This window comes from Centruroides vittatus, unplaced genomic scaffold (assembly GCF_030686945.1).
Source record: "Centruroides vittatus isolate TY-2023 unplaced genomic scaffold, ASM3068694v2 contig_754, whole genome shotgun sequence".
Lineage (NCBI taxonomy): Eukaryota > Metazoa > Arthropoda > Arachnida > Scorpiones > Buthidae > Centruroides > Centruroides vittatus.
The window spans coordinates 4,150,561-4,178,366 of NW_027122490.1; the positions used below are offsets into that span (position 1 = coordinate 4,150,561).

Below are 27,806 nucleotides of genomic sequence, written 5' to 3' on the forward strand. Positions count from 1 at the left end.
GAGAATCGAAATCGAAAGGCTGCGGTCGTAGAATTGTTTAAAGCATGTACTGCAGAGGTCGCCCTAGTCAGAGCTGTGTTAAACGCTCCATAAGATCATCCAGCAGTAGCGTCAGTAGGAGGTGAGACAGTGGTGAGATATCCAGCATGTTTTTCCTTTTGATCAATATGAGAGTTTAGAGCTTGAGAAACGATACTGATTTAAGACAAACGAATACTACAAAGAAAAAAAATTATGGAAAAGTGCATATATTTCATTCTTTCCTTATCACTTACTTTATATATATTATTGACTTTGTTTGCAAATCTTGGAAATTGTACCGCAAACATTACAGGTAAGTAATCTCTGATTACAGACCTTTCTTTTAATCGGAACTTTATCATCGTTTTTACTTTACTTCTAAATTCAATTTTTTTTCTTTATTTTTACTAAATCTACTGGACATTTTCGAGAAAAAGATTTATAAACTGGTAAAATATTTCGACTCGATTGTTTTATAAAGTTTTCTTATGTGTAAAAGCACATCTAGATCATTTCTAGGTGTATTTTTTTCAGCTATTTTACATGTGTGCGAGCATCGCTAACATTTTAAATTGCATTGTACCGACACTTTGTGTTTCGTATTGAATGCTTATTTAGATAAGAGGACATCGTTTATCGTTTTCACTATTTAAGTGATAATTACTATCATGTAGAGATGAAAATATTGCTGATAGTATTTGTTTAGCTGGTTAACGGTTACCTTGATTACCGTTAGTGTCTGATGTTTATTTTGCTGATGTCTATAAATATATAGCCGAATATGGTTTATTGCCCTATAGAAGCTTGATGACTCTTTTCTATATCATTAAACATCCTTGATAACTTATATCTATCCATATAATAGTTAGTTCTCTATTAAAAGACTGGTATTGATCGTGAGTGAGTACTGTATTAAAAAAAGCTCAAATCAAAATTTAACAAAAATTTTTGGTTTTAACAAAACGTAGACTTTTTATGCAAAAACGATGAGAACTTTTACCATGTCTCTATTATATTTCATGTCAATATACAAAACTAAATGTTAACAAAATATTCTAATATTTTCATTTTTTCTCTCATATCGTTATTGGTAATTGTTTTTTTTTTAACCAAAGAAATTGTTTCGTGAATAAAATGAATTTTTTATTTGTAGAAAAAAATAACAATAAATATTAAATTAAAATCAAAACTTTTATTGTTTTTTAAGTTATTTTTTTAATCATTTAAAAAACCACGTTTAATTATTTAAATATAAAGTAAGAACAGAATGCTTTCATTAAGAACCCAACTTAATTCATCTCGTGTTATAAACATAATAAGCTTCGTCACTAAGAAACTTGTTCCTAAATTGTTTTTTTATATTGTGCAGAAAATTAAAAAACTTCATGTTATAAGTTTTAATTTTAAGTATAGGTGAATGTTAAGAGAAAGTGTTTGGCTGTAGACCCTAGAACAGACTTAACGAAACGTGCTAAAACCGCTAAACGTAAAATGGTTCATAGCCTAATTGGATTTCTATATTAAAAAGTTGCATCGAGTTTAGGACTCATTACCGCTTCATTCATGTTATCATTACTTCTCTTAGTGACAAATGTCCATTTGCAATAGTTATTGTACTGACATTCTCATTTATGATATCATTTCACTTGACGAATTATAGCGCAGCGAGTCGATTTCATTCATCAAGCGTGTCTTTCTTTCTAACCTCGGGGACTTTCTTTGTTTTTTAGGTACATTCTTAATGTAATTCCTAGAATATAATAAACTATGCAGTTTTCTCATATGGATATCGTGCTACTAAACAACTTCTATCCCGAAAAAATCAATTAACCTTTCGTTTTCTATCGTACGGTTTGCACGAAAATACATTATACAAAGATAATGCATTCTATAAGGTAGTCAATAATAATTAATTAACAAATATTGATTGAAAACACCTTAGTCTCTTTAACGTTAGATTACCTCATAGAATAAAAGACGGTTATGCTATAATAAATCTCGAATAATAACATTATTTATTAAAATCTTTTAACTTATTCATTTAAAGTAAGAGTCTAATTATATTTTTGTTGTTTTTTATTCTGTTTAGATAATTTGCAATTTTGTTTCGCAAATTGTGCTTTAGTAATTACTCCATTAGCTTTATTTTTAGCAACAATTATTGAGAATCCTTTTTCATTTTTCCATTTTACTAGTTAAAAAATTCATTTGTAACGTTTATATTTTATTATATTCCAGATTACTGGAGCTTATCAATGTTTAAATAATATAATTACTTGCTCTATATTTTCCAATTTTCCTGATATCGCATCTAGTAAATCATTCAACAGAACATTAAACGATTAAAGAGATTATCTCTTTATTAGAAATAAATTTATCAATAAATAAGCAGGTTAGTATTAGTAAATATTAGATTATAATAAAGTGATATCCTGTTTGAATATCTTTCACTTCTTTTCGCATCAGTTGTTAGTATTTCAATAGACCACTCGAGCGTTGCTTCGTAGGAAGTAGAAATTTCAATGTTGTGCTTGATTGCTTCCTGCAAAGTCACGTGACTTGTAGCGGCCATTACTAAGAGACAACCTCCTACTATGAATGATTGATCTTAAAATATTTAAAAGCTGCGTGTTCTCCCAAATGATTGCAGTGGATGATTGCTGCAGATCCAGAATACTTTGCTAGTTCAACTGATTCGGTAAAGAGACCATTGTGTCCCAATAATGTTACTAACGAAGAAAAATAATAAGTATTAAAAAAACTCAATTCTTTATTAATCGAAAAGTCTTTACCGTCTTATGGGTTAGAAAGTAAATAAAATAGGAACACGTATTTTGTTTTTGCCACTTAAAAAATACACCATTTTCTTACTCATATCTTTAAAAAAACAGATAATGCGATTTTATTAAAAGTTATTGAAATAAAAGATTAAATATTAGTTTACATTTAAAAACATTCGATAAATTATCTATTTTCATTCTTTATCCGTTTCTTTTTATTTGTTGCGCTAATCACAAATCAAAGAAAATTCTTCGTAACACACTCAGAAAAAAATTCTTTTTAAAGATTAAAATGAAAAAGAACTTATAGACAGGAAATCTCTTATCTTTTTCTTCTCGAATCGAAATGTCTTTTAACTTGTCGCTGACTTCATTTTAAGTCAAGGAACGCTATGTGTGGTAATTTATGTTCAATTGCTTTAATCACAGCGAAGAGGTATGTGGTGCAAAGATTACCATCTGACTTTGAAGCTACACAACTAGTCTCTCACCTCGCTTATAATGATGATAATAGTTTTGGCCATGTGCCATTACTATGTCTGATATCTGAAGTTTGAGATATGTGATGAGATAACTGGCTTTGAGAAATTTATTTGAAATTTTATTCGTATTCTACATGTACGATATTGTGAGCTTTGCATATATAATATTGTAGTAATACACTTTAATTTATTCTTTCTAAATTAAATTTTAAATTTAAACTATTCCCTTTATCCTTATCTTACCTAACAATTGAGGAGTTTCCCTGGATTTATTTTCTCTTTCAATTCTGTTCAATTTAATTCCCAGAATGATGTTTGAATTTTCTTTAAGGATTTCTTTTTTTTTTCCTTCTACTTTTTCTTTTTCCTTTTTTATTTATTGACTATAAAACACTGACATAGACATTATTACAGATTTAAGATTCAATTTCATATTTTACTTTAAAAAAAGATAAAATCTTATTTTTATATATTAGAAAATGAAGTACAGAAAATAAATTAATTATTTAAATTTTAATAAATATATTTAAAAACTAATTCAAAAACCGAATTTGAAATTCAGATAAGTTCACGAGGCTATATTAAACATGTTTTTCTTATTTTAAATTATTATTTTTTAAGATAGTTTTTCTTTCCTGTTTATAAAGCAAATTGTTTAACTTTCATTTATAATATTTATTTTCTGGAGTTTCCTGCAGCATTTTTCGTTTCGATTTGCTTGTGCAAACAAGTTGTATAATGTAGATATAGAATCTTAATTTAGTGTTCATGTCGAAATGATTACGCTTTCAATATTTATATTACCCAAAAAAGAAGTTCGATTTTGTAATATATGGGCATTCCATTTCCTTTTATTAAGACTTGGTATTAGAGAAAAGAGATATGACTATTGTACAATGCTATATAGTTGTTTATAGAAAAACAAAGTAGCCTGAGTATAAATCTTATTGCAGAATGTAATATTAAAGGCCATTATGTTGACAGTAACAAAATCGTTGCTAAGAAACCCTGTTCCAGCTAGTACATACATCTAATCGGTCTGTACATCAATAATTTCATAAATTTCACTTTAAAACTTTAAAATATTTCATATAAGTTTATAAAGTTATAATGGGGTATATTCGAAAACACAAGACCTACTTATATTTACGATGCAACTTTCTTTGGAATAGTTCGAATAACATAAAATAACTTCAGTTTATTAATAACTGATTGTTATTTGGTGTTTATTTGTTGTACTAAGTGTACTTTTATGTATTTTTCTGATAGAACTTTGTTATATTTTATTTTCCTCTTTTTAATTTTTGAAAAAAAAGAAAAAGAAATATGAATCTACTTTAAGCTCTTAGTACTTAAAGTGTGATGTAAAAGAAACAAAATATCCAACAAAAATGAAGTAGTGGTCACTCATAAAACGTGAATTAAACCATGTAGCAAAGTTATTTCTTAAATAAAAGTTGTCTCTAGTAAAAAGTTGGCTGTCTGCCATATTGTTTTTAGTTTATTTCTAATATCTACAAAATACTTTAAGACATGATTTTATTTCTTAAAATAGCCTGTATTTAATGCCAATTTTAAAATTGTATTTTATATTAAAATCTTCTAGAAAACAAATGTATTTTTGCTAATAAACTTAAGGCTTTCTGCGAATATTGATAAAATAAAAATATATATTTTTTTAAACGAATTTATTATTTATTTTTATATTTATAAATTTTTTGTAAAATTCATTTAAAAAATGTATTTTAATTTCGAATTCTTAAGTATATAGGCTTAATTTTATCAAAGAAATATTAGAGGTTTTTTCGAAATTATTACTTGTATTCACTTTATTACATGTGCTGCAACTTTTTTTAATAATCTATCTTTTGTGATTTCTAAAATTCCCTAAAGGTTATATAATCTTTCAAACTGTCTTAAATAGAGTCATCGTACAATTGCTGCTGTGGCAAGGAATTTTTTCCTCCAATGTACTTTCCGAAATGACATCGAAATACTTGTTGCAATCAACAGTGAGTAACAGGGGACTATCTATCCCAAATAGAGTAACTTTATCTTTCTGGTGATTTCGGTTGGCAGAAGATGCATCAGAAACGTGTTGTGTTTTTTGAAGGTATCGATGTATGTGTACAATAAAGAAAATAAAGGGAAAAGAACAACGCCCGATAACACGAAAGAAATAGTGTCTTGAACCTCGCACTCCCGGAAAAAAAAAGAAATAAATAAAACAACGTACAAAGTGTTAAGTTTTCGCAATCGTTTTTGCTATTTATATATTGAAATGGCTGAAAGCACAATGATTTTTTAAAATAGAGTAAGTGTTCAGTAAAAATTTGTATTAAACATGCAAAAAAAACCTTTTGTCTGTATTAAACACGGACCTACATTTGATTCAATAAACATTTACATTTTTTATATTAACTAATGTAATATAGTTTTATTTTCTAAATAAAATATAAAATAACGTATTAAATATATATATTATTCTTCATAGAACAGTGCGAAATTAATATATTAAAAACATTTCATTGATTTAAAAACCATAACTTTTTAAAAATAATTTAGTTAAAATTCTTTTAATTTAGCTGTTCGTTTTCTCTTTTTCTCTTAGATATACAGTAGAAATCACCAAGGTAGCTTGCTATCAATCAATGTTTGTAGATATGTTTGACTCGAAGATAAGTAGACATTCGTTGAGACTAGTTTGATCAGTGTTTTAGTGTCTATAGAAAAGATAAGCTAAGAGTTGAATAGAAAGAAGTGTCAGTTTATGTCAATATTAGAAAAAAAGGGAAAAGACGTTGATGGAAGTGGAAATGCGAGAGACTGAATGGAAGAGTAGTAATTTGTAAGAAAAGAGAGTGGGTTTGAGAAATGATGTCCGTAGCAATCTTGCGTCTGCAAAGCAACTATGGAGATATTGGATAGACAAGATTGGTCTTGCGAATCATGAGGCATGTCGGAGTGATGAAGTAATAGGTCAAGTGGAAACTAAGAAAAACGCGCTTTAGAATGTAAAAGATGTGTCACTGATGGAACAAATAAGAAAATTTTAGATTGCTTTGAAATAAATCAAATAATCACTCACTGTGAAAACAAAATAAAATTTTTAAACTTTTGTATTAAAATTGCAAAAAATTCTAATTACTTAGCGACGAAGTTCGAAGAGAAAACATTAAAAAAAATGTATAAATTTTTTTCATCGTCGTCTTTTATTATCTCCGTAATTGCATTTATATTTTTGAATTTATCGCCTTAATTTTTGTTTAAAGAAATCTATAACCCCGGTAATATTTAGAAATATTTAAAGAAAATTTCTTTTTTTGGTTACAAAAAAAATAGTTATTATATTTTATATTAAATATTTTAAAAATATTTTTCGAAAAGCATAATTCTATTTATGGAATCAAAATGAATTCGAATTCATTAAGTTATAAATGAATTTGTAAAGAATTCTTGTTATAAATAAAATATTTATAAATGTTTACTCTATTTTAAATTTTCAGTGAATATGAAATGAAGAATGTATATTTAAATACAAATATCCTCATTCGAATAGAAAAATGTAATACATCAAACTGGATAAATTATGTTCATACAACATTGTACATGCGAGAAACGACTATGAAGGAAAGTCATTTAAACATTTTGAATATATTATAATTTGTAAAGTATATAGTCGAGAATGAATTCATGATTAATGTAAAAGTATTATTGATAAGTTTAAGCTTTTAATAAATTTATTTCAGTTTGTTACTAGTGCAAAGGTAAAGATCAACACAATCTTAAATTGTTTGCAGACCTTTTGTAAAATTTAAAATATCATAACCATTTATGTTTATACGTTTTGGGAGAAATTTTATTCCTAAGACGTATTTCATGCATATTTTATTAGAAAAGAAACATCTTAAGTTAAACGAGCTTTCTGAAGACATTTTACAAAGAAATTTGAAACATAAAAATACATTAAACAACAGTTTTAATTGAATATTTTCCTCCACTATCTTCTTTCATAAATGTACGTTATTCGAAGTTATATAATGCACGAGTTAGAAATAGACCTTTAAAGTAATTTTACTTTTTACTGTTAGTTTCTTTTTTCTTGTTTTAGCGAGAAAAAATGAAAATTGTATAGTGTCAAATGGCCACATTTCAAAATTATTCACTGCTCATTGCTGACTTCTTCTATTATCTCATTCATAAGGAATAACTTTAGCTTTTAAATGCAATTTGCTAAATATTAATGCATTAATCATTAGAAAATGTTAAATAAATTCGTTCCGCTAAGAAATAAGCTTGTAAAAAGAACGATGCAATGAATATTACTATCATTTATCCGCTTACATTATATATATTATAAATCATTTCCATTTTTGAAGTCAGCTTATAAATATAAATCAATTTTTTAAAATTAAATTTATTAATACATAATGCACTTTTATAATCTTTTTAGATAATGTTTAAATCTTATAAAAATATTATTTTATTAATTTATGTCATAAGCAATTTTTTAAATAGAAAAATGTATTTTCATTTAATATTTTTAAGTACACTTCTACGAAATAAATGGATGTATTTCAACAATTATAAAAAATATTATTAATCTTTAGTTATAAACTACTACATTTAAATAAATTCTAAATTATTAGAATTAATATATATATATATATATATATATAAAGGTTAATTTTGAACCTGCAAGATATTATCTTTAACATGAAAAAATAGGTAAAAAAATAAACAAATTTTATATATTTTTTCATTTTTAATTAGTAATTTATTTATAAAATAAGTAAATAAATTATTTATTAAAAAAGTTATAAAAATATAAAATTTATAAGTTAAATGTATTATTTTTTTATGAAGAGACGTCTTGGACTTTCAATGCTCATGAGAGACGTATCAACAAAAAATTTATAAAAGCATTTAAATGAAAAATTCTAATGTTTATTAATAGACATGCTTATCATTAATTATTTTTATAATTTATTTAATTTGATATTACTTTTGTATTTTAGTCATTCATTGTTTTATACAATCTTACAAGTTAAATTTATTACTCAAAAAACATTATGTAAATATAACAATACTAATCATTTTCTAACACACTGATCATGATAGTAAATGAACGAAAGTTATAATAAGATTCTTTTTTCTTCAATGTTTTTATATTTTATTTTATTTTTTAAATTATAATTTAAACTTTACTTCTATTATATTCATAAAAGATCATTTATATTCTGTAAAAATCTATTTATTTTTAATTTACAATTTTTCAAACATTTAATAACATTTTTCAGATATCTGGATCAAAGAAATTACTATCGTTCTATTTCGCCTATCTTATATAAGCGAATGTACAGAATGAGAGTAATTTACATTCTAATTTACTTATACTGTAATACTAAAGTTGCTTTGATCTAGAATGATTCCGGCTAAATTAATTTAAAATTCATGCTAATTTTCAATATTGAATAGGAGTCTAATTATCACCATTACTTTAAAAGAAAATTAGATTAAAAAGAATTAACTACATTAATAATTGTATATTTATTTGATTGTCCTGACAAATGTGTCTTTTGCGGTAAATTTGGAAATTGTTCTTCGGAATTTAATAATTCAAAATGTTAAAATAAGATTAAATGAAAAATGTAATTGCTTTTAAAACAAAAAAAATTATAGAGAACATACTCAAATACTTGTTATTCTAGAGTTCTTTCAATCACATATATTCTTCGCTGCTTTCTTCGGGATGAAATGATATAAAAGACAAACTACGTTTTATCTATTCCGCTTCTAGATCGAAGATTTTTACTGATGATGGAATGGAATTCTTATGTGCTCTTATATGACTGAAAATATTACAATGGCAAAACTGCAAGACCATTTCACAATTCCTCCAATAATTTCTAATGCTATATACATTGTGATGTTTTGCGCATTTCTTTTCTTGTCAACGTATATAAACTATTTTTATATTATTATAACATCTCTTGGTAGTTTTGTAAATATTAAAATATCAATTAAAATGTTATTTGAGCATTTGGAATCTTAAAATTCCCAGCAAGGGATCACTTTGTGTTTGATTTTCAAAATTTCATACGCTTAAATTAATAAATAAATAAACTTTATGAATTTATACAAGTCTTCTTTGAAGATATTTCACTTCAATATATATATATATAGGTTATATACTTTTATATATACAGTATATACAGTTGATTCAGATATATATATAAAGATATGTAGATATTCAATTTTAAATTGTCAAAATTCGATATCTGAAGGATTTATTAAAATTTTTATTGAATCTTTTAGAAAAAATTATTTATATTCTATTTGCTGATATAAATTTGAGTATTTTTAGTTTCTTTCTGCAAGAAATTTACAAATACGTTACCTATTTATCATTATGTATCATTATACTGCTATAGAATAGGACTATTGTTCCTAAATATTTGCTGTCTATATTATAATGTATATTATACTGCTATAGAATAGGACTATTATATATATATATGGATTTAGCTGTATATAATTAAAATTTGAATTGATTTATAACGTTTCAAATTATTACAAATCGAATGTTTCCGCATGTATATGCAACGTATGTATGTATATATATACGTTTATATATGTTTATTTGGATGTGTACAGTATGTTCTGTTTATATTAGTTTAAAAATTTCATTTTATTCAGATTTTAATTTATGGATTCATTCATAATAGATATGTTTGTTTTCTTAGAAATTATCATTTACTTTAAAGGAATTAAAATATTCTAATTATTATTTAAATTACTTAAAATTACTACAGAAACTATAATAAATTTTCTTCAGATATGCTTACCTTTTCTACCATTACTACATTTTTATCTAGATAGACTTTTCTTATCATTTATTGTACCAGCATCGAGATGTTCTTTATTATCTTACATTTTATTCTTTCATTTTTATGTGAAAATCCTTTGATTTTTTTGTAAGAAATTAATTCGTAGAAAATACGTAGGACCTATTGCATAATTCATGTAAGGTTGAGATTCAAAAAATTCTCATTTTAACTTTCTTCAGAAACACTTTTTATAAGAACAATTTATTATCCAAGTCATCACACTCTTGACATCTACTTCACACATCATTATTATTATTATCTTCGAGACTTCTTTTTCCGTTAAATTAAAGCTAAATTTAATTAAAAAATAACTAATACAAATAAAGACGTATTTTAGTTGGTTAAAGATAATTTATAAACTGCTTGTAAAAGAAGATATATTCTACTATCAAATAGCCCAAGCATTGAAACAAAATGACAACTTAGACGCAAGTGAATAATGGTGATATTTATCATTTGAGTTCTCTACAGATACAGGTGCATAAATCTAGATTCTTTGCTAGCTACTGCAAAGTTTTTCCTATAAATAGTAACGGGCTTTGCAAAAAATGTATTATAATCCAAAAATAATAGTGTTTTTTATTTTAAATGTAAAAAATAAATAAATTTACATATTTATTAAACTGCTGAACAATGTTATGGTTACGAAAGATTATTATTGAAGATTTCTAACAATTTTGCTGCGTTATAAACTTTTCAGTTCAAAAACATAGTACTAACTTTCAATTTTCTCAACAGAAATGCTTAGATAAAAGATAAACGATTTGAGTCATATAGAATTTTTATTATCAAATTTTCTTCTAAACTAAATTTGTGCATTGATGTAAGTCTGCTTTGGCAGAAAAGTTCTCTTCAAGCACAATATAACATGATATCACGTATTGGATTTTGATTACGGATAAAAGCCAATCATCTATTTTAAGAACGTGTACAGAAACTTGAAATTCTATTTAAAATTCTATCTGACTACGTAAATAGGATGATTTCGCATCATCGATCATTTCAAACAAAGAAAAAGTACTTTTTTAAACTGTAATAATTTTCCATTTAGTCATTTTAAGATTAATTTAGTTAACAAGAAAGAAATCGTATATACGTGTAAAGTAAATTGTCTTAATATATTTTACGATTTACATAATTTAAGACGATAATCTTATTATTTTTCGATGTCGCTGCTTATAATTCCAATGTCTCTTGCTACTTATTGATCAATCGAATCTACTTTGAGGCAGAAATCGTTATATTAACAGAGAGAGAAATATTAGCAGCAATGGAACCTTTTGCAAACAACTCCTTCTAAATCAGATTATGGACAAAGTATAGAGCAGCAGTTTCCATGACCTGTCACAACTGTTTCTGATGCAACATCTGCCAAACGTGACTAAGAATATAAGCCAGTTTATATCTTCAAAGATAGACACTGTTAAGGTTCACAACAGTCCCAAAAATTACTCTCGTATCTGTTTTTAAAGTCTTACATATCACTCGAGTGAGTAATTTTTAGTATAAAATAAAAAAAAATATTTAATATTATTGCTATTTTATGTATGTTTTCGTTCTACTGACTTTTAGTTATTTTTTTTTGTTAAGATAACAAGTTTTTTTCCTAGAGCATCATGGATTCTATGCTCAAAAGATATGCTTCCTTGGGGAACCATGATTTTCATTCCTATGTAGACTACACATACATTTCTTGGCATATCAAAGACTTTCATCTATCTCTGAAAATAACACAAAAAATATCTATCTAAACGATAGAGAGCCGTTGCCTCAATATTTATCCACTATTTACTCATTACTTATGGTTTTTAATACAGAGTTTAATATTAAAATATGGTAAAACAAGATCATTTATCTTATCGTAGAATTTAAAAAAAACATAAATATTGTATATAGATCATTCAATCTGGAATTCTAAGAGGCGTGTTAATACTTTAAAAATTTATATAAAGTTATAAATTACTCAGTATTTTTGCGAAAATTCTTAGAAATTAGCATATAAAATTCATTAGTTTTTATAAAATTTTAATCAAATGTTTATTTTAACTGCAGAAATATCAGTAATTGCATTACACGGATTTCTGCTATTTCCTCGCATGTATGAATTTAAGAAAAAGTAAAAATTAAAAATTAAAAATTTAGTATTGACGTTAAATTTATAACGAGTGATTTTGTGTAAGTAGGAATTTGTAATCAGAAACAATGAACTCGAATGTAAGAAAGGTCGTGTATATTGATTATGTTAATTATTTTAATTTAAAATACAAAAGTAAAAATCCAAATTTCTAATATGAAAAGAAAAAAACTCAAGCATATTTTATTGATAAAACTAGAAATACGGAAGTTACAATTGAAATATAAAATTTAGTCATTCGTACATACAGTCTAAGATTTTTGGAGAAATTCTTCCTTTGCTCCAGCGCCAGGAGGAATCCTGTGCATGCGAATTGAACAGCTGCACTTGTTTCATAAGCTCATTTACTGCTGCAGCATTCTATCAAGTTTACTTACCTGATTTGGTCAGAAACCGAAATTTGTTTCAGTTGGAGAATATTGTGTTTTAATGAATTAAAAAGCAGCTTGTATATTATTATAAATTCTTTACCAAAATTAAATTAAATGATTGATTTCTACTTTTTTAAAGTTTATTGTATAGAATTTTTAAAAAACCATAAAAAAATTATAATATATATATCGATTTCCTCTATATCATCGTACAGTACATCTGATAAAATTAACCACTCGAAAATAGTTATTTATTCTAGTTAATAGATAAAAAATAAAACATATACAAAAGTGTATTAACTGATAACATTTTTCGAATGCTTTTATTTTAAAGAGATGTTAGATTATATAAATAAAATTAAATGATAAGAAATTTTCAATAAACGCTAACTTATTTAATGTTTAGATAGATTTGATTTTTTAAAATTTCATAGCTGATTTAATATTTATAAAAAAATCAGTGAAATTTGTATAACCACGATTTGCATTTCTTCATTGTAAAAAGCAGGCTGACTTTATTGTTTAAGATGGACTATAAAAAACCTTGTTTTAGTTTATTGCTATGCATTTATTTTTTTCAATTACCTAAACCATAAGTAACTTGGAAGTTTCTATTTTTTGTAGGACTATATAAATTTTCTGTTTTGTTAGTGTGAATTAATTTATTTTCTTTGTTCTCTCTATTTTAAATTTTATTTGATTTTTGTTTCATTACTTTGGTATTGAATTTTTTTTTCTTCTCCTTAAAATCTACTGATAAGAAATTTTTTGTTTAAATTTACTATACTCAATTAAATTTGAGAATTGATATTTTTTTTATTCCAATCGATCTTGGCAACTGTTGTTAATATAATACTATTAAATATCGTTATCGATAAAATTTGTGTTACTTTAAACTTTTGTTTTTAACTTTACAAAATAAAAATAGATGCATTGTTGAATATAGAAAACATGAGCCTGAATCAAAAAAATTTATCAAGACGTAAACCAATGGACATCTGGCACACAATCCTCTCTCTAAGGCAAACTTTCTGGAAACAATTTGCCTCAATAATTCTTTGTAGTAGCAGAAAGTCCAAAGCAAGTTGGCGGAAATCTTGTTCCTTTGACAGGCTAGATAACAGTCATTCTATGAAGATTTACTTTGCGTTTCTACTGGTCTCAATACAATCTTTAACATTTTTTATTTTTATTTGTAAATTGTTCCAAAAGTAAGAATTGCCTTCCATATCAAGGCGTTGTTTCAATGATTATTTTTAAGTTTTCATTATCTTGTTAATGCAAATTTTATTTAATTACGAAAAAATAAAATGTATTAAATTAAAATAAAAATTATTTAAGTATTTATATATATATTTAATTTTTTTCAAATGCAGTTTGACATCAAAGTAATTACTTTTAAAAAATGATTAAATAAAAATCGTCATTTATAAATAATTTATTTAAACAAAATTGAATACAAAAATGCATATTTATTTAACATTTTACGCTGTAAAATATAATTATGTCTTCAAATAATACTTTAAAATAAAAATTTAAAAGGTGTTTTAATATTTTATAAAGTGCAACTAAGATTTGATTTGTTTATGAAATATTATCAGTAATTATTTTAATACTTAAGACGTTCCTGTAAATTATTAAATAAGAATTTTAAACATAAATATTTGAAATTTTAAAACTTCAATGTAAATAAATATTTTACAATAACGAAGCAAGTTATTACGAATTAATGAATTGTAAAAATTTAATTTTATTTTATCGATTTCGCTTATTACAATATATAACATTTATATGTTGAATTTATTATATAATAACATTATAGAAATTGATAATTATCTTTACTCCATTATAAAGTTCGCGTTATCAAACAGTTATCGGTACTCTAAAGATAATAAGGTTAAATGCAGAATAGGTTGGTCGTTGCGAGAAAATTACATTGGCCAATATGCGATAATAAAAATTTACTATGTTAAATTATATGGGTGATTTTATTAAAACTTTAATAGCGTAATGCATATAGAATATTGCACGCTGTTATTACCAATTTTATTATTTATTTATTCAAGAAATGCTCAGTTAAACATAAAACCCTCTTCTGTATAGGCATTTGTTATATTAGTCCTTTACTCGTATAAATGTGAGAAAAAAGATATGTAAAAATTGAAAATCTTCTCTTTTATATAGGTTTTCGAAACGATATACCTATTTCTCCACATAAGTTTGTTTACAATATTCTTCTCTGTAGTTTAATATAGATGCATTTTCTGTGTTTTGTGGAATAAAAACCGGTTTCAAATATGCTCTTTCTACAGTTTGTTAATGTCTTTCTAATTTTTTTTAAAATTAATACCGTGTTTTCTGGAAAAAGAAAATGGCATACAGATTGTAATTATTAAGTAAAAATCTCCATGGCAATTTAATTTATATATTATAGTATTTTTTTGTTTTATGGCACCGAAAACATTAAGTAGTTGCAAGTAATCGATAAAAAATACATTATAAGTTATTAGATTGTGAAATATTTTAATTTCTAACAGAAAAAAATTTATTATTTAAAAAGTTTTGCTACTAAATACTTTTAGTCTGTTTAATTAAAAAGGATTTTAGCTAAATTGGTATAGATCGAAACGAAATATATTCCAAACTGTCAAAGGCTAACTACCATAATCCTTCGGATGATCGAAATGGATTTAGTAGTAAGTCGATGAAATTTATTTTCGTTGAAAGCTAAAAATGTAAATAAAAGAAATTCTTAAGAATAAAACCACAGACTGAAGTGAACGACCGAACTTTCAAAAGACACTAAATTGCAATAAATTCGATTAAAGTCCAGATGGTCATTCCGAAACATCCTTCCACAGAGTCATTTTCGAGAGTGCTTTAGAATATCTTGCAAGATCGGATCTTTTCACAATGAAAGTTAATAGGCGAAAGCATTATATCTTCAAAACTCTCGAAACTATCATTATTCAAAACTTTTAAGATATATATATATTCGTGTTTATATGCGTAAAGATCTATAATTCTAATAAAGTTTGTTTGCATATTTTTTAGGGAATCTGTTAACCATCATTGGAGTAGCTGGAGAAAAAGTCAAACTCCCGTGTGATATAACCCCCCCGACGCCAGATGATGACGTTTCGCTTATTCTTTGGTATAAAGACGATTTTGTGGCTCCAATTTACAGTCTAGACGGGCGTCGAAGGAGGCTGAGTCAAGCTAGACATGCTGTCAATGATGCTATTGCTAGCAGATCTTACCTGTCGATCGGACACAAACCAGCAATGTTGGAACTAAATCCAGTGACTCTAGAGGATGACGGTCATTACAGATGCCGAGTAGACTTTAAGAAAGCACAAACGAGAAATGCCGATTTAATACTCAGAGTAATAGGTAAGAATATTTAAGATTTCCTTAATCATATGGAAAAAATCTTGAGTGAGAGAATATTTTAACTACATTTTTAACGTTTCTGTTTTGGATATTCACCAAATAATGGGTACATATAATAAAAAGTTTTAATATTTCTATGTTGTAAGTATTTTATTTGACGAAACTATTTTCATCTTTTTACTACAACTGAAAGGATTTTTTATTGCTAAAAACTAGGTGGATCCTTTTATAGAGACATATTACATCTTTATTCATTTATCTCTAACTTCGGTGGCATTTCAACCATTTTTATCTCATATTTCAAAAACTAGTTTTGTTAATTTAATCAATTATACAGAGAACTAACCTAGTAATTTTTTATTCTCTAACTTGTCATTATTTTAATGCATCTATTAAAGATAGAGAAGCGTGTTTGTAAAAGTATATTCTTATATTTTCGTAAAATTTTTAGATTTTTTTAAAGGAATTTAATTATTCAAAACTCTATGTATACAATGTTTCATTTAAAAACAGGAAAATTTTGGTACTCCTAAATTTTAATATTTAAATATCAAGTATAGTTTGGTAAAATGTATGCATATATTTTATCTGTAGATGTATACATATTTATTTATTATAAATTCAGGACTATTTAAAGAAAGCAATTTTCTGCAGAAATTATATAAATAATTAGTTTATTCTGTCACCACGAAAAATATTTGTAAAATAAATTAATAATAATGAGAGTGAAAGAATTTAAATTTTGAAATTTCTGTATATTAATTTTAAAAGTTGAAAATTTCTATTTTATTATCATTTAAATTTAAAATTTTTATAGACAAAAATTGCTGTTGTAATCACCTCATATATACATATTTTGCTGTAAAGTTTAATGAAAAATATGCATAAATCAATTTGAAATAGGCGAAAATGCATAAATCACCATAATTATATAATTCTTGCAAGAAAATTAAACATCTCTTTCGAACTATTATAATGTAATTAAATTTATGATACTTCTGAAATTTATAAAATTATTACCATTAAAAAGCGAAGTCTTAATGAAAATTAATGATTTGTGAATATAATTACTGCCATGCAGTTTTATCATGATGTAATTTTATTCAAGATATTTGAAACTTAAGTACTTTCAATGTTTTAATTTAGCTTACATAAGTTAATAGTGAAGTAAAGAATCGCTTCTTAAGTTATACGTTAAGAAAATAAATTTTTTAAACTAAAAATAAATTAACACTAGGCTATCATTTCAATTATTCTAGCATATTCAAACATTTTTCTCTCGAACATTACAGTAATTAATATCAAAACAATGAGGAATTAATGGCAAATACATTCCTTTAAACAGTATATTCAAAACTAAATTACTTTAGTAACCTTTTAAAAGAAAGTTAATTAAAATCTTCTAAAAGCATCTGTAAATTATTTTCATACTTCATCATTTTAAATAATTTTTTTTATTTCATTCGAGGCACGCAATAATTTACATATTGTAATAGATAAACATTGTGTATTTATTACAGAGTTTATTCAAAAAATGCAAATGTGTGTTTCCGCCTTTTTTTTCCTAGATGTTTGCAGAGCAAATACCCCGTTATTGTTGCTAGATTATTTATATTTTTCACAAATTAATTTAAAATGAGATGCGATATTCGTTTACCTTTCATAGAATAATATGGTAAAAAAACAAAATTTTTCATGACATTCATGAAATTTTCTGGAAACGTTTATATCGACGATATCGACGATATCGACAGACAACAAATAGCTTTAAGGAGACAAAGAAAGACATTAAGGACGAGCCACTGTGATACAAAAGTATCCTAAATGTCTTTGTAAACAGGCAATTTCACAAAATGGTATCGGCGGTAATTCGTCTTCAGCTATTTAGATATATTGCTTTTAGTACATTTTATTTTTTACGCGTTTAATTAAGTTTAAAGCATTTACCATGTTGTTTACTTTTATTTTTTTAGTTCCACCAAAAAAACCGATAATAACAAATAAGAAAGGTGAATTGTTACAGAGTCTAATTGGGCCATATAATGAAGGTAGTGAACTAGAATTAATCTGTGAAGCAGACGGAGGTGAGTCAGTGTTTTGTTATACTTTGTGAAAAGTAGAAAAGAGGATTACTTTACAAGTACTCTTTGTGTAGGAAAGCCTAGGCCATCGGTTACTTGGTGGAGAGAGTCTGTTCTATTAGACGACACTTTCGAACTGACGAGTGACGGTGTTGTAAGAAACGAACTGAAGATACCTGTACTCCAGAGGAACGATTTGATGGCCATGTTCACATGTCAAGCTGCCAACAGTAACTTTACGCCCCCTCTGTCAACTGCAGTAACTATTGACATGAACTGTAAGTGGATAGTTATAAGCTTTTGTATAACAAAGAGTTGTTTCTTTCTATTATTTTCTTAATTTGTCATATGACGTGTAAATATCGATTGACTTTTGCAGTTAGAAAATATATAAAATTTAATTACAGATAAAAATAAATTTAACAAAACACTAATAATAACAATAATAATAATAAAGAACCAGAACAAATATTTCTGAATTATTCGATTAATTTTTACTTTTTAAAACTGTAAATTAATTAATAAATTATTCGCATTCCAGAAAATATATTTAATTGATGTTTGTTATGATTAAATTATCAAATGAACTTATTCATTGATTTTAAACACAGTTAAATCGATTTTTGTATTTGCATTACTTACAATTATACATTAAATCTGAAAGTAAAATTTTGTTTCGATTTAGTTAAACCTGTAGAAGTAAAAATCAAAGGTGAATTTCGATCTGTGTCAGCACGTAAACCAGTCGAAATTGAATGCAATAGTAAAGGTTCTCGACCCGCCGCTACTATCACTTGGTGGAAGGGTAGTACGAGAATGACAAGTACTAGAGATAGATTCTCGCTAGACGGTTCTAAATCAACAAGTATATTAACATTTACACCAACGTTAGAAGATAATGGCAAGTATTTGTCTTGCCGAGCTGAAAATCCGCACATTCCTGGAAGTGCTACAGAAGATGGGTGGACGTTGGAGGTCCACTGTAGGTAACTGCGAAATTATTCCTCTTTTAAGTTTATTAAAAATCTTTTGTAATTACATTTAATATCAAAATTTAACTAAATTCTAATTTTAAATTTTTAAAAAGACTAAAAAAGAAGAGAAAATAATTAACATTTTAAAAGCTGCATTTGGCTTTCGAATAAACTTTGAATAAATAAATAAATAAATAAAATTTAAAGTATATTTTACTTAACAAAAATTATTATATTTATAAATCTTTATTGTATTATCTTTATTAATAATATAACAAAGAATATTAAATATCCTAATTTTATAATTCATAAAGTAACTTTGCAAAATTATTTATAGCATTTTTCTTAAATTAAGCTGTTTACTTTTCTAGACAGATGACTTATCTTAAATATTTTAAAATTAATATTTAGAGTAAAATCTAATCATAAATATTTTAATTTATTTTTAATATATCTACATCTTTATTAAACGTTTAATGTTCTATGCAGTTTATTAATAAATTATAAATTTAGAAGCTTAAGGAAATATGTTTTAATCGGCTGAAGTAGCGAATAGAATTTATAATTTTTAAACATTTACTTTGATTTTATTTTTAAAAATTATTAATATATTCAACATTGTTTATTATTAACAATAAAATATTCAATATAATTCTTCTAACTTAAAAAAATTTAGGTTAAGCGCTCTGTAAAATGTTAAAGAGATTTAAGTATTTATGTTTTCACATCAATAATATGTATAAATTCATAAGTAAATGTATATCAAACGACAAAAACTTTTATATAAGTCTACAGATGTACATTTGGTCAGAAATGTCTATAAATATTTAAAAATTCAAAATGCTATGTGCATTGTATAAATATATATAAATCAAATTCCCTTTTATAACTATAATCAATAAATGCTTTGTAAAATAGGTAAATCATTCAAAAAATACTTTAATAATTTATAAAAATTTTTATAAATGGTTTCTATGGTTACATTGTTTATCTATCTTTCGACAATTTTTTCTTCGTCAAGCTTCGATTACAAAACTTCAATTTCTGTAATTCCCAACAAGGTCATTTCAGATTAGAAGTGAGTTTGTGATTGGTTTGTGACCGGTTCTGAACCATAATCACGGGAGAAAAGTAATTATAACTACAGCTGCATTCCCAGTTACTAATATAGCATTGTTCTCATTGCTGATTGCTACCGGCCACATCAGTTCAAGCTGTGTGCGAAGAGTTATAAATGTTTTACTGGAAGCAACGTAATAAAGTCAATGTTCTCACAACACCCCATAGCTATGCCTTTAGTTCGTGATGAACGAAGGAAGATGGCTGATATTTCTGAATTCGCTCACATTGATAATTTCATTATTTCAAATTCCTAAACTAAAGATTAGCAGAAAGTTTAATTATTAATCATTATAACAATTTCCATTTATATTAGTTTCATTACATTATTTAGAAAGTTAAAAAAAAGTGTAGAAATTTCAGTTGTTATAAAAGAAAAATAAAATAAAGTAAAAATATTTCGTATCTATAATTCACGCTTGTGATATTAACTCATCATATGGACTTCAAACATGTAATTGGCGATGTACCATCCCATTATTATAGAATATATTATGTATGATAAAACGTCGAAAGTAATCTGCAAACATAAATGTATAATAAAAGTAATTTCAATCTTTTTCTAACGTTTTTTTCCTGCAGGTACTTTATTTTGATTATGTACTTTTTCATCGATAACAGCTACAATTTTATATAATTGGTATTTTAACGAACTACATAAATGTTTAGACGAATTTAAATATAGCATTAGTAATTTAACTATTTTAATCGAATCTTAAAAGAAATATTATAAATGGGTAGAAAGATAGTAATATTAATCTTGCTTGCATGTCCATAATAAGAGTAAGATATGTTAATGACTACATTATGAAGCTATTCACGTAAATTAAAAATGATCTTCACTAACCTCAAAATAATTAATTGACCTATATAGTGTACAGGATTATTAACCATTTCGTTTCAGACGTTCCACAAATCACAATGAAATTGGGAAGTAAATTAAGGCATACTCATATACAAGAAGGAAATGATGTTTATTTTGAATGTAATATCAGAGCCAATCCGTGGGTTTCGGAAATAACTTGGCGATTGGAAGGGCAACAGATTCAGACCAACATATCTGCTGGAATAATCGTTAGTAATCAATCCTTAGTTTTACAAAAGGTTCGACGTATCAGTACAGGAAGGTATACGTGTATGGCAACAAATACCGAAGGAGAAGGCGAAAGTAACCCCATCCATCTTAGAGTACAATGTAAGAAATAGTTATATTTATTTTTTATTTAAAAAAAATACTTTAACCAGTCAACTTGTTTTTATGTACGGATTTCAAATTTAACTTTATAACATATTAATCATTCAAATTGATAATACCATTTAATAAAATTAAATGGTTTAAATAATAATAGGCTCCGTTCCAAGTAATGTCGAAAATGATTAATGACAACATGATGAATAAGTTCATAGAAATTTTGTTAAGCATTTAACAGTTTTTACGTTTAAAGTTTTCGATAATCAATTATTTGAATTATAGATGCTCCTATATGTGTACCAGATCAAAAACAGTTCTATGGAGCAGCTAGAGATGAAATCGTAAAAGTTTCTTGCGAATTAGAAGCAGATCCGCCCGAAGTTAAATTCCGTTGGGAGTTTAATACCTCATTGGAATTGGAAGAAATTTTGGCATTTTCGGTGGAAGGTACAAGAAGTGTTGCTTTTTATACTCCTCATTCCCAATACGATTATGGTTCCTTGTTGTGTTGGGGTAAAAATGGAGTTGGAAGTCAGAAAGAACCTTGTGTCTTTACTATTTTCCCTGCAGGTATATATTTTCAAGTATTTTTTTCTCTTTTATTTTTGTAGAAATCATTCTATATTCTTCTTTCTATTACATAATAAAGTAGAAAATAAAATTTTTACAATTAATGATATTTTAAAATAAATAATTAATACTTTATACTTTGACTAAAAATTCTTTACATTCTTATACTATCGTAATGAGTTTAATAGCCGATAGTTAATGTTATGGGCCTTATAGCTGACCTTTTAATAATGGTAGCAGTTTCCAAAACAAAGTTATATAGGATACACCATACTGTATTAATTGTCTATTCTGTATTTTAATAATGCACTGTTATATTCTATTTAGAGGTTTACGGTTATATAGTTTCTCAATTTATTATAGAATTTATATATTCCAAATGTTCAATTAAAGGCAATTTCGAACAATTAGCTTTAACTCAGTTCTCCCTTCGATAATATTGATGTAAAGTAATTGAAGATGGAATCAAATAATTATTAAACATTACATATAATTATTACTTCATAATGAAATTATAATTATGTTTATTATGCTTTATTTCACTCGCGAAACGGTTAAAAATAACTATCGGCCTATTTATTACAACTATTTTAATAAAATTTTACACTATTAATTTTAACAATATTAAATCACATGAAGAGAAAATGTTATTAATTGTTTCAATCCTAATTATCTTGTACTAATGAAATTTAGATAAGGTTTATCTTAATAATATATTAAACATAATGAAATATAGATCCACACGATACTATATATCTTCTACTGATAATTAAATTCATAATTTATTTTCAAAATTATAGGTCCTCCAGAATCTGTGCAAAATTGTACAGTTATAAATAAAACTGAAGAATCCCTTCATGTAGAATGCATTGAAGGATACGATGGGGGTCTTAAACAGCGATTCTTCATGGATGTATTAGATGCAGATTCAGAAGTTGTTCAAACCAGTGTTAATTCTGATTTTCCTATATTCTTTGCCCACGGATTATTACCGGGAGCGAATCTTTTACTCATTATCCATTCCGTTAACGACAAAGGAATGAGCCTTCCAGTCCGTTTGCATACAGTAACATTAACGCCACCGGCATCTAATGAAAGGCGAGGTAAATTTTTTTACTATCTCATTTTATAATATACAAAATATAGTAGAAATTATATCAGTAATTAAATAATTAATTCAATTAAATGCATTATTAATAAAAAGAAATTTAGAAATTAATTATTTATCAGTGCGGTTCTCCGAAACATGAATTTACTATCAAGCATTCGTTTTCATAAATTTCGTGAAAAGGTTATCTCGTTAATGCGATAAAATCGGTAAAAATCTGTCTGTGTCATTTTAGCGATGCACATTTCAAAATTTTTGAATTTTTGAGTGCTGATATTCTTTTTAAAAATACATCTGGCATCAATATTTAGAGAAGCGAAACGTTGACTTAAGTTTGATTGATTTTTCTTAAATGTTCATCAAGTGAATATTGTCACTTTCCATTAATGTATTCTTTTCCAACGAATGATTTTCTTCCATTTGAGAAATTTTGTTCTATGTTAAATACCAATGTCTATATAAAAAAGAATTCTGGCAAAATAAATATATTTAAATGTTTTGCAATTGCATACGATACAAAACGTTTTAAAACAGCTATTTCTATGAAATTTATGTTATATATACCAATATCATACTTTTAGAATTTATAAAATTTATAATTTTTAAAAGGAAATATTTTTAAAACTTTAAGAAAGTTTTGTATTTTTGAATCCAGTTCCGTGATTTACTTAGTTTGTAATTTGCATTAATCAGATCTAGACGCTTACAATGTCTCAATTTAATTAACTTTAGTAATTACATACAAAAATAAGAAACTGCCTCTCTGTGGTAACGGAAACTTAAATTCACTTAAATTTGAAGTAACTTTAATAAAATATTTCTGAAACTTCCCTTAAAAGAAATTGCCGAAAAATTGTTACAAAGGCTTCAGAAACAATACCTCGTAGTTCTTGAAACTTCTATAAAATTGATACGATTTTCGACACTACTTTTTTTATTGAATTAGGGAATATCATAAAGAAAGCCGATCGCAAGAAATTGGGGAAGTGAAGGGGAAAAAAAACCTATCGTTTGTAATCCTAACTTTAAAAATTAGATAAGTCTCGATTTTTGTAACACATTTAAGTAATCAATAATTCTAAAACCGGCAGAGTTCTGATAATTTGATTTAAGAGATTTTATATATTAATTATAAAATCCTCTATCAATTTATTATTGTAGATAAAATAGTTTCGGGAAATGGATATGCTTCTTAGAATCGAAAATAAGTCGGAGTTATATAAAAATAAACAGGAGATTTCCTTTACAATCAAATATATTCTATCTAAATTTTAGCTGTTGCTGAATAATCTGAATTCAGATCAGTAGCTTTGTCACATTTTGTATTGTAAAACTGTTTTCTTGAACCCATAACGACTGTTTAGAGTCAAAGAATAGAAGAATTGGTAATTTCCTTCCTATGCTCAAATATAAAATAAAATGTATAGAAAGGAATGAATGTAAAGTATTGTTTATCAAGTTTCTTCTTTCGATACAACTAATACATAAATAACAGTCTAGCAGGTAAAATTTATAGCAAATTCTAAAGAATTAGTTAAAAAATACATAAAAATCATAATAAATAAATTTTAAAATCAGATTTATATTGAAATAATGTAGAAATATGTATATAATAATCTTGAATTTTCTTCGTAGAATTATTTTTCAATACACTAATTATTGGTATTATTATATCATGGTTTATAATAAATTAATAAAAGTCATAATTTACTGAATTTGGCAAGTTATTAAAAAAAAATTCTATTCATTTTTAACTAATTATTATTTAGTTTTAATTCAGAAAGTTTTTGAAGATCATTAATCTTATCAGAACTCTGTCCTAGACACTGTTCTAATCAATTTAGTTTTAAACTATAGTTTAAACACAATAAAAAATCATATAAACTTTAACAATTTTTAAAAACTTACTTTTTTTAACGTTTTAGATGATATTTGGACGTTAGCATTGAGCCCCATTCTGATAGTTCTAATAGCGGTTGTTGTAGGAATATTTCTGGTCGTTATCGTAATTTACACTGCTAAAAAACTGAGGAGGAAATCGTACACGGAAGAAGGTAAGTAATTAAAATCAATTATGTAAATGTATCGGTAAATAATTTATTCTGCAGCAATGCTTTAGAAAGATCTCTAAAATATTATTTCCCCGCACAACATTAGTCATTAACCTATGTTTCGAAACTTATTTCCATAATACATTTCCATCCCACTTTAGTATTACATTACTCATTTATATTCCAATCAACATTCTGCGGATAAGTTCACGAACTAACGAATAGCAGGTTGATGGTTAAGCAGTTCTGGAATGTTTAGAACACCTGGTTACCTTTCGTCTTCCAGCAAATGCATCACAGTTAGCTTCTCTCAATCAATCATTCTGCCTTTTCCATCACACACAACATGGAAAAATTTCTCGCCTCTCATTCATGTACATGAGAACTACCAAATAATAAATTTTTATAATTTTTGATTAATTCATTTTTGTATTTTATTTTATGAAAGTCCTAGTTTATATATATATATATATATATATGTTCCTGTTCGTAATTCTCTTCCTTGTTGTTTTAAATTTATAATAAAAATTTTTATTACAAATTTGTAAGTTATCTATAGAGTTATTAGTTTTATGTTACTTACCTTTTATATATTAACTTTTATTTTAAAATATTAATCTCATTAATTATATGTACTTTAATTTTAGCCATGAATCTTAGAAGAAAAAATTATAAGTAAGTAGATTTTTTTAAAACTTAATCTTTATATATATAATTCTAAAAAAATATATAGAAAATAAATCTCTATAATACAAGTTTTTAGCGATTTACTAGTAATTTTTTTTCAATTCCTCAATAAAAGTAAATCTTTTCTTGAAGTCTCTTTTGTAGAATTTACAAAAAGAAAAAAGAATTTAAGTAAAGCTATATCTTAAATCATAAAAGATAACAAGAATTTTTTTCCTTTTTTGTTAAATATCTCTTGTCAATGGTTTCTTTTATACAATTCAATAAAACTACTTCCTTAAATGTAATTTAAACTTGTTTTTTTTATTATTTTTCGATTAAATTTATTTATTAGTTAGAAAAATAATAATATATAATTTATCTTTCTTCTTAAATTACTTATGAAAGCAAACAGAAATGATAATATTAGAAAAGAGATGAGTTATATTGATAGTTTTTAGTTAGTATTAATGTAGATTACATAAATCACAAATGAATATTTTATGTAAAAATAATTAATTTTTGAATAAAATATTTCTGAAATGTTTCTGTTGTAGGTTTCAAAATCTCTTTTCTAAAGAAGAAGATGTTTACAAAGAAACTGGAGAAGAAAAATGTCCTGATATCATACCAGGTAAAATAAATACAAATAATATATTAATTTAATTTATTATGCTATAAAATAGAAAAAAATAAACAGTAAATTTAAAAGCTAAAAGTAATTGCTTTTTACTATTAATTATAATTAATATTTTATTTTAAACAGTTTGAGTAAAATATTACAGAATATATTTAGTTTTTTTTACTTGTATAACTTGTATAATTTATTTAAAAACTTGATATAACTTATAAATTTAATAAAATTAAAATGTAGTCCAATTCGAATTTTACTGTTATTTTATTCGGATATTGAAGGCCTACTTTAAAAAAATAAATCAATAAAATATATAACCACATTATAGAGTTACAGCGGTGGAAAATATATTACATGCTAGTAAAATATTGCATCTGCAGTTTCAAAATGTATTGAAAATCATGTTCTGTATATCAAAAACTTGATCAGAAGTAGTATCTTTCAAATTGCCACTTTAAAGTTTGCAATTTTATTCAATGATTTTACGGGAAATGGAATCTAGTGTTTGATTTGCTCTACATTGTAAAGAGTTGTTTTGTATGTTTGTGGTATCATTATCTACCTGTCCTTATCAGAGAACATACTGTTTCGTCCAGCTTTGCACTTGTTCAACCATTGTCCTAATGATTTGCAAACATTTCAGTAGCAACAACTATCATCCTGAATTCGAATTTCTACTATTCTTCCATGTACAAAATTTAAATTGAATTCCCTCTTTTCGGGAATCCCTTAAATTGAATCCCTTAACTTTAAACAAGTAAGAGAGAGTTTCGAAAATAATTTTAAAATATTTCGAACAACTTTAAAGAGAAAAATATTTACTAGCCTACAAAAATACACGACCGTTAACGGATCGTAATTATTTTCAATCTATAAACCTCGGGGTTAAAAAATTATTATTTTTAAAACATAAAATATTCTTTTCAGATATAAAAGCAGATATGTATGAAAGAGAAGCTAAAGATAATAAACTAGTTGTTGAAACTAAGATTAGTTGTTTATCGGGGAAGGAGAGAATTGCAGATAGTTTGATTGAAAAAGAAGTAAGCTGCCGTTTCAATTTAAAAACTATAATAAAATCTAAAAATGGAAAAGAGTTTTGAAATTCATTTCTTTCTTTCTTTATTTTTTTTTCTTTTTCAGAGCGAATGCACATCTAATCAAAACAGAGTGTATGACAATTATACATCGGAAGTAATCGCGTTCCAGAATGCTGTAAGTAACACACCTGACCATAGAAAAACGAAAGTCCTACCTCTTTCGTTAAAAGAATTCGAATCTGGCCATTGTACATCAGTATACTTACCATTCGTTAATAGCAGACAAACAGACGTATGAAA

At 25.6% G+C, this 27,806-nt stretch overlaps 1 protein-coding gene across 2 annotated transcripts; it reads left to right on the plus strand.

Moving 5' to 3' along the window:
• On the plus strand, window positions 1-27,806 carry LOC136981440 (synaptogenesis protein syg-2-like). Of its 2 annotated transcripts, XM_067277766.1 has the most exons (13): window positions 1-334; window positions 15,733-16,071; window positions 18,045-18,155; window positions 18,227-18,430; window positions 18,838-19,134; window positions 21,150-21,440; window positions 21,720-22,007; window positions 22,808-23,110; window positions 25,041-25,169; window positions 25,814-25,841; window positions 26,390-26,466; window positions 27,394-27,509; window positions 27,610-27,806. In XM_067277766.1, exons 1-13 carry the CDS (start codon window positions 235-237, stop codon window positions 27,802-27,804), a joined length of 2,478 nt encoding a protein of 825 aa, XP_067133867.1. In that variant the 5' UTR covers window positions 1-234; the 3' UTR covers window positions 27,805-27,806. The 2 variants fall into 2 exon arrangements, with proteins under 2 accessions (XP_067133867.1, XP_067133868.1); XM_067277767.1 differs by lacking the exons at window positions 25,814-25,841; window positions 27,394-27,509; window positions 27,610-27,806 and having other exon boundaries at window positions 25,041-25,197; window positions 26,390-26,461.

Bases quoted from the DNA above. Each gene is read 5' to 3' on its own strand.
- LOC136981440 (XM_067277766.1), top strand. From the start codon at position 235: ATGGAAAAGTGCATATATTTCATTCTTTCCTTATCACTTACTTTATAT. The intron at 16,072-18,044 runs GTAAGAATATTT...TTATTTTTTTAG, and splicing joins TTTAATACTCAGAGTAATAG to TTCCACCAAAAAAACCGATA. The intron at 27,510-27,609 runs GTAAGCTGCCGT...TTTCTTTTTCAG, and splicing joins ATAGTTTGATTGAAAAAGAA to AGCGAATGCACATCTAATCA.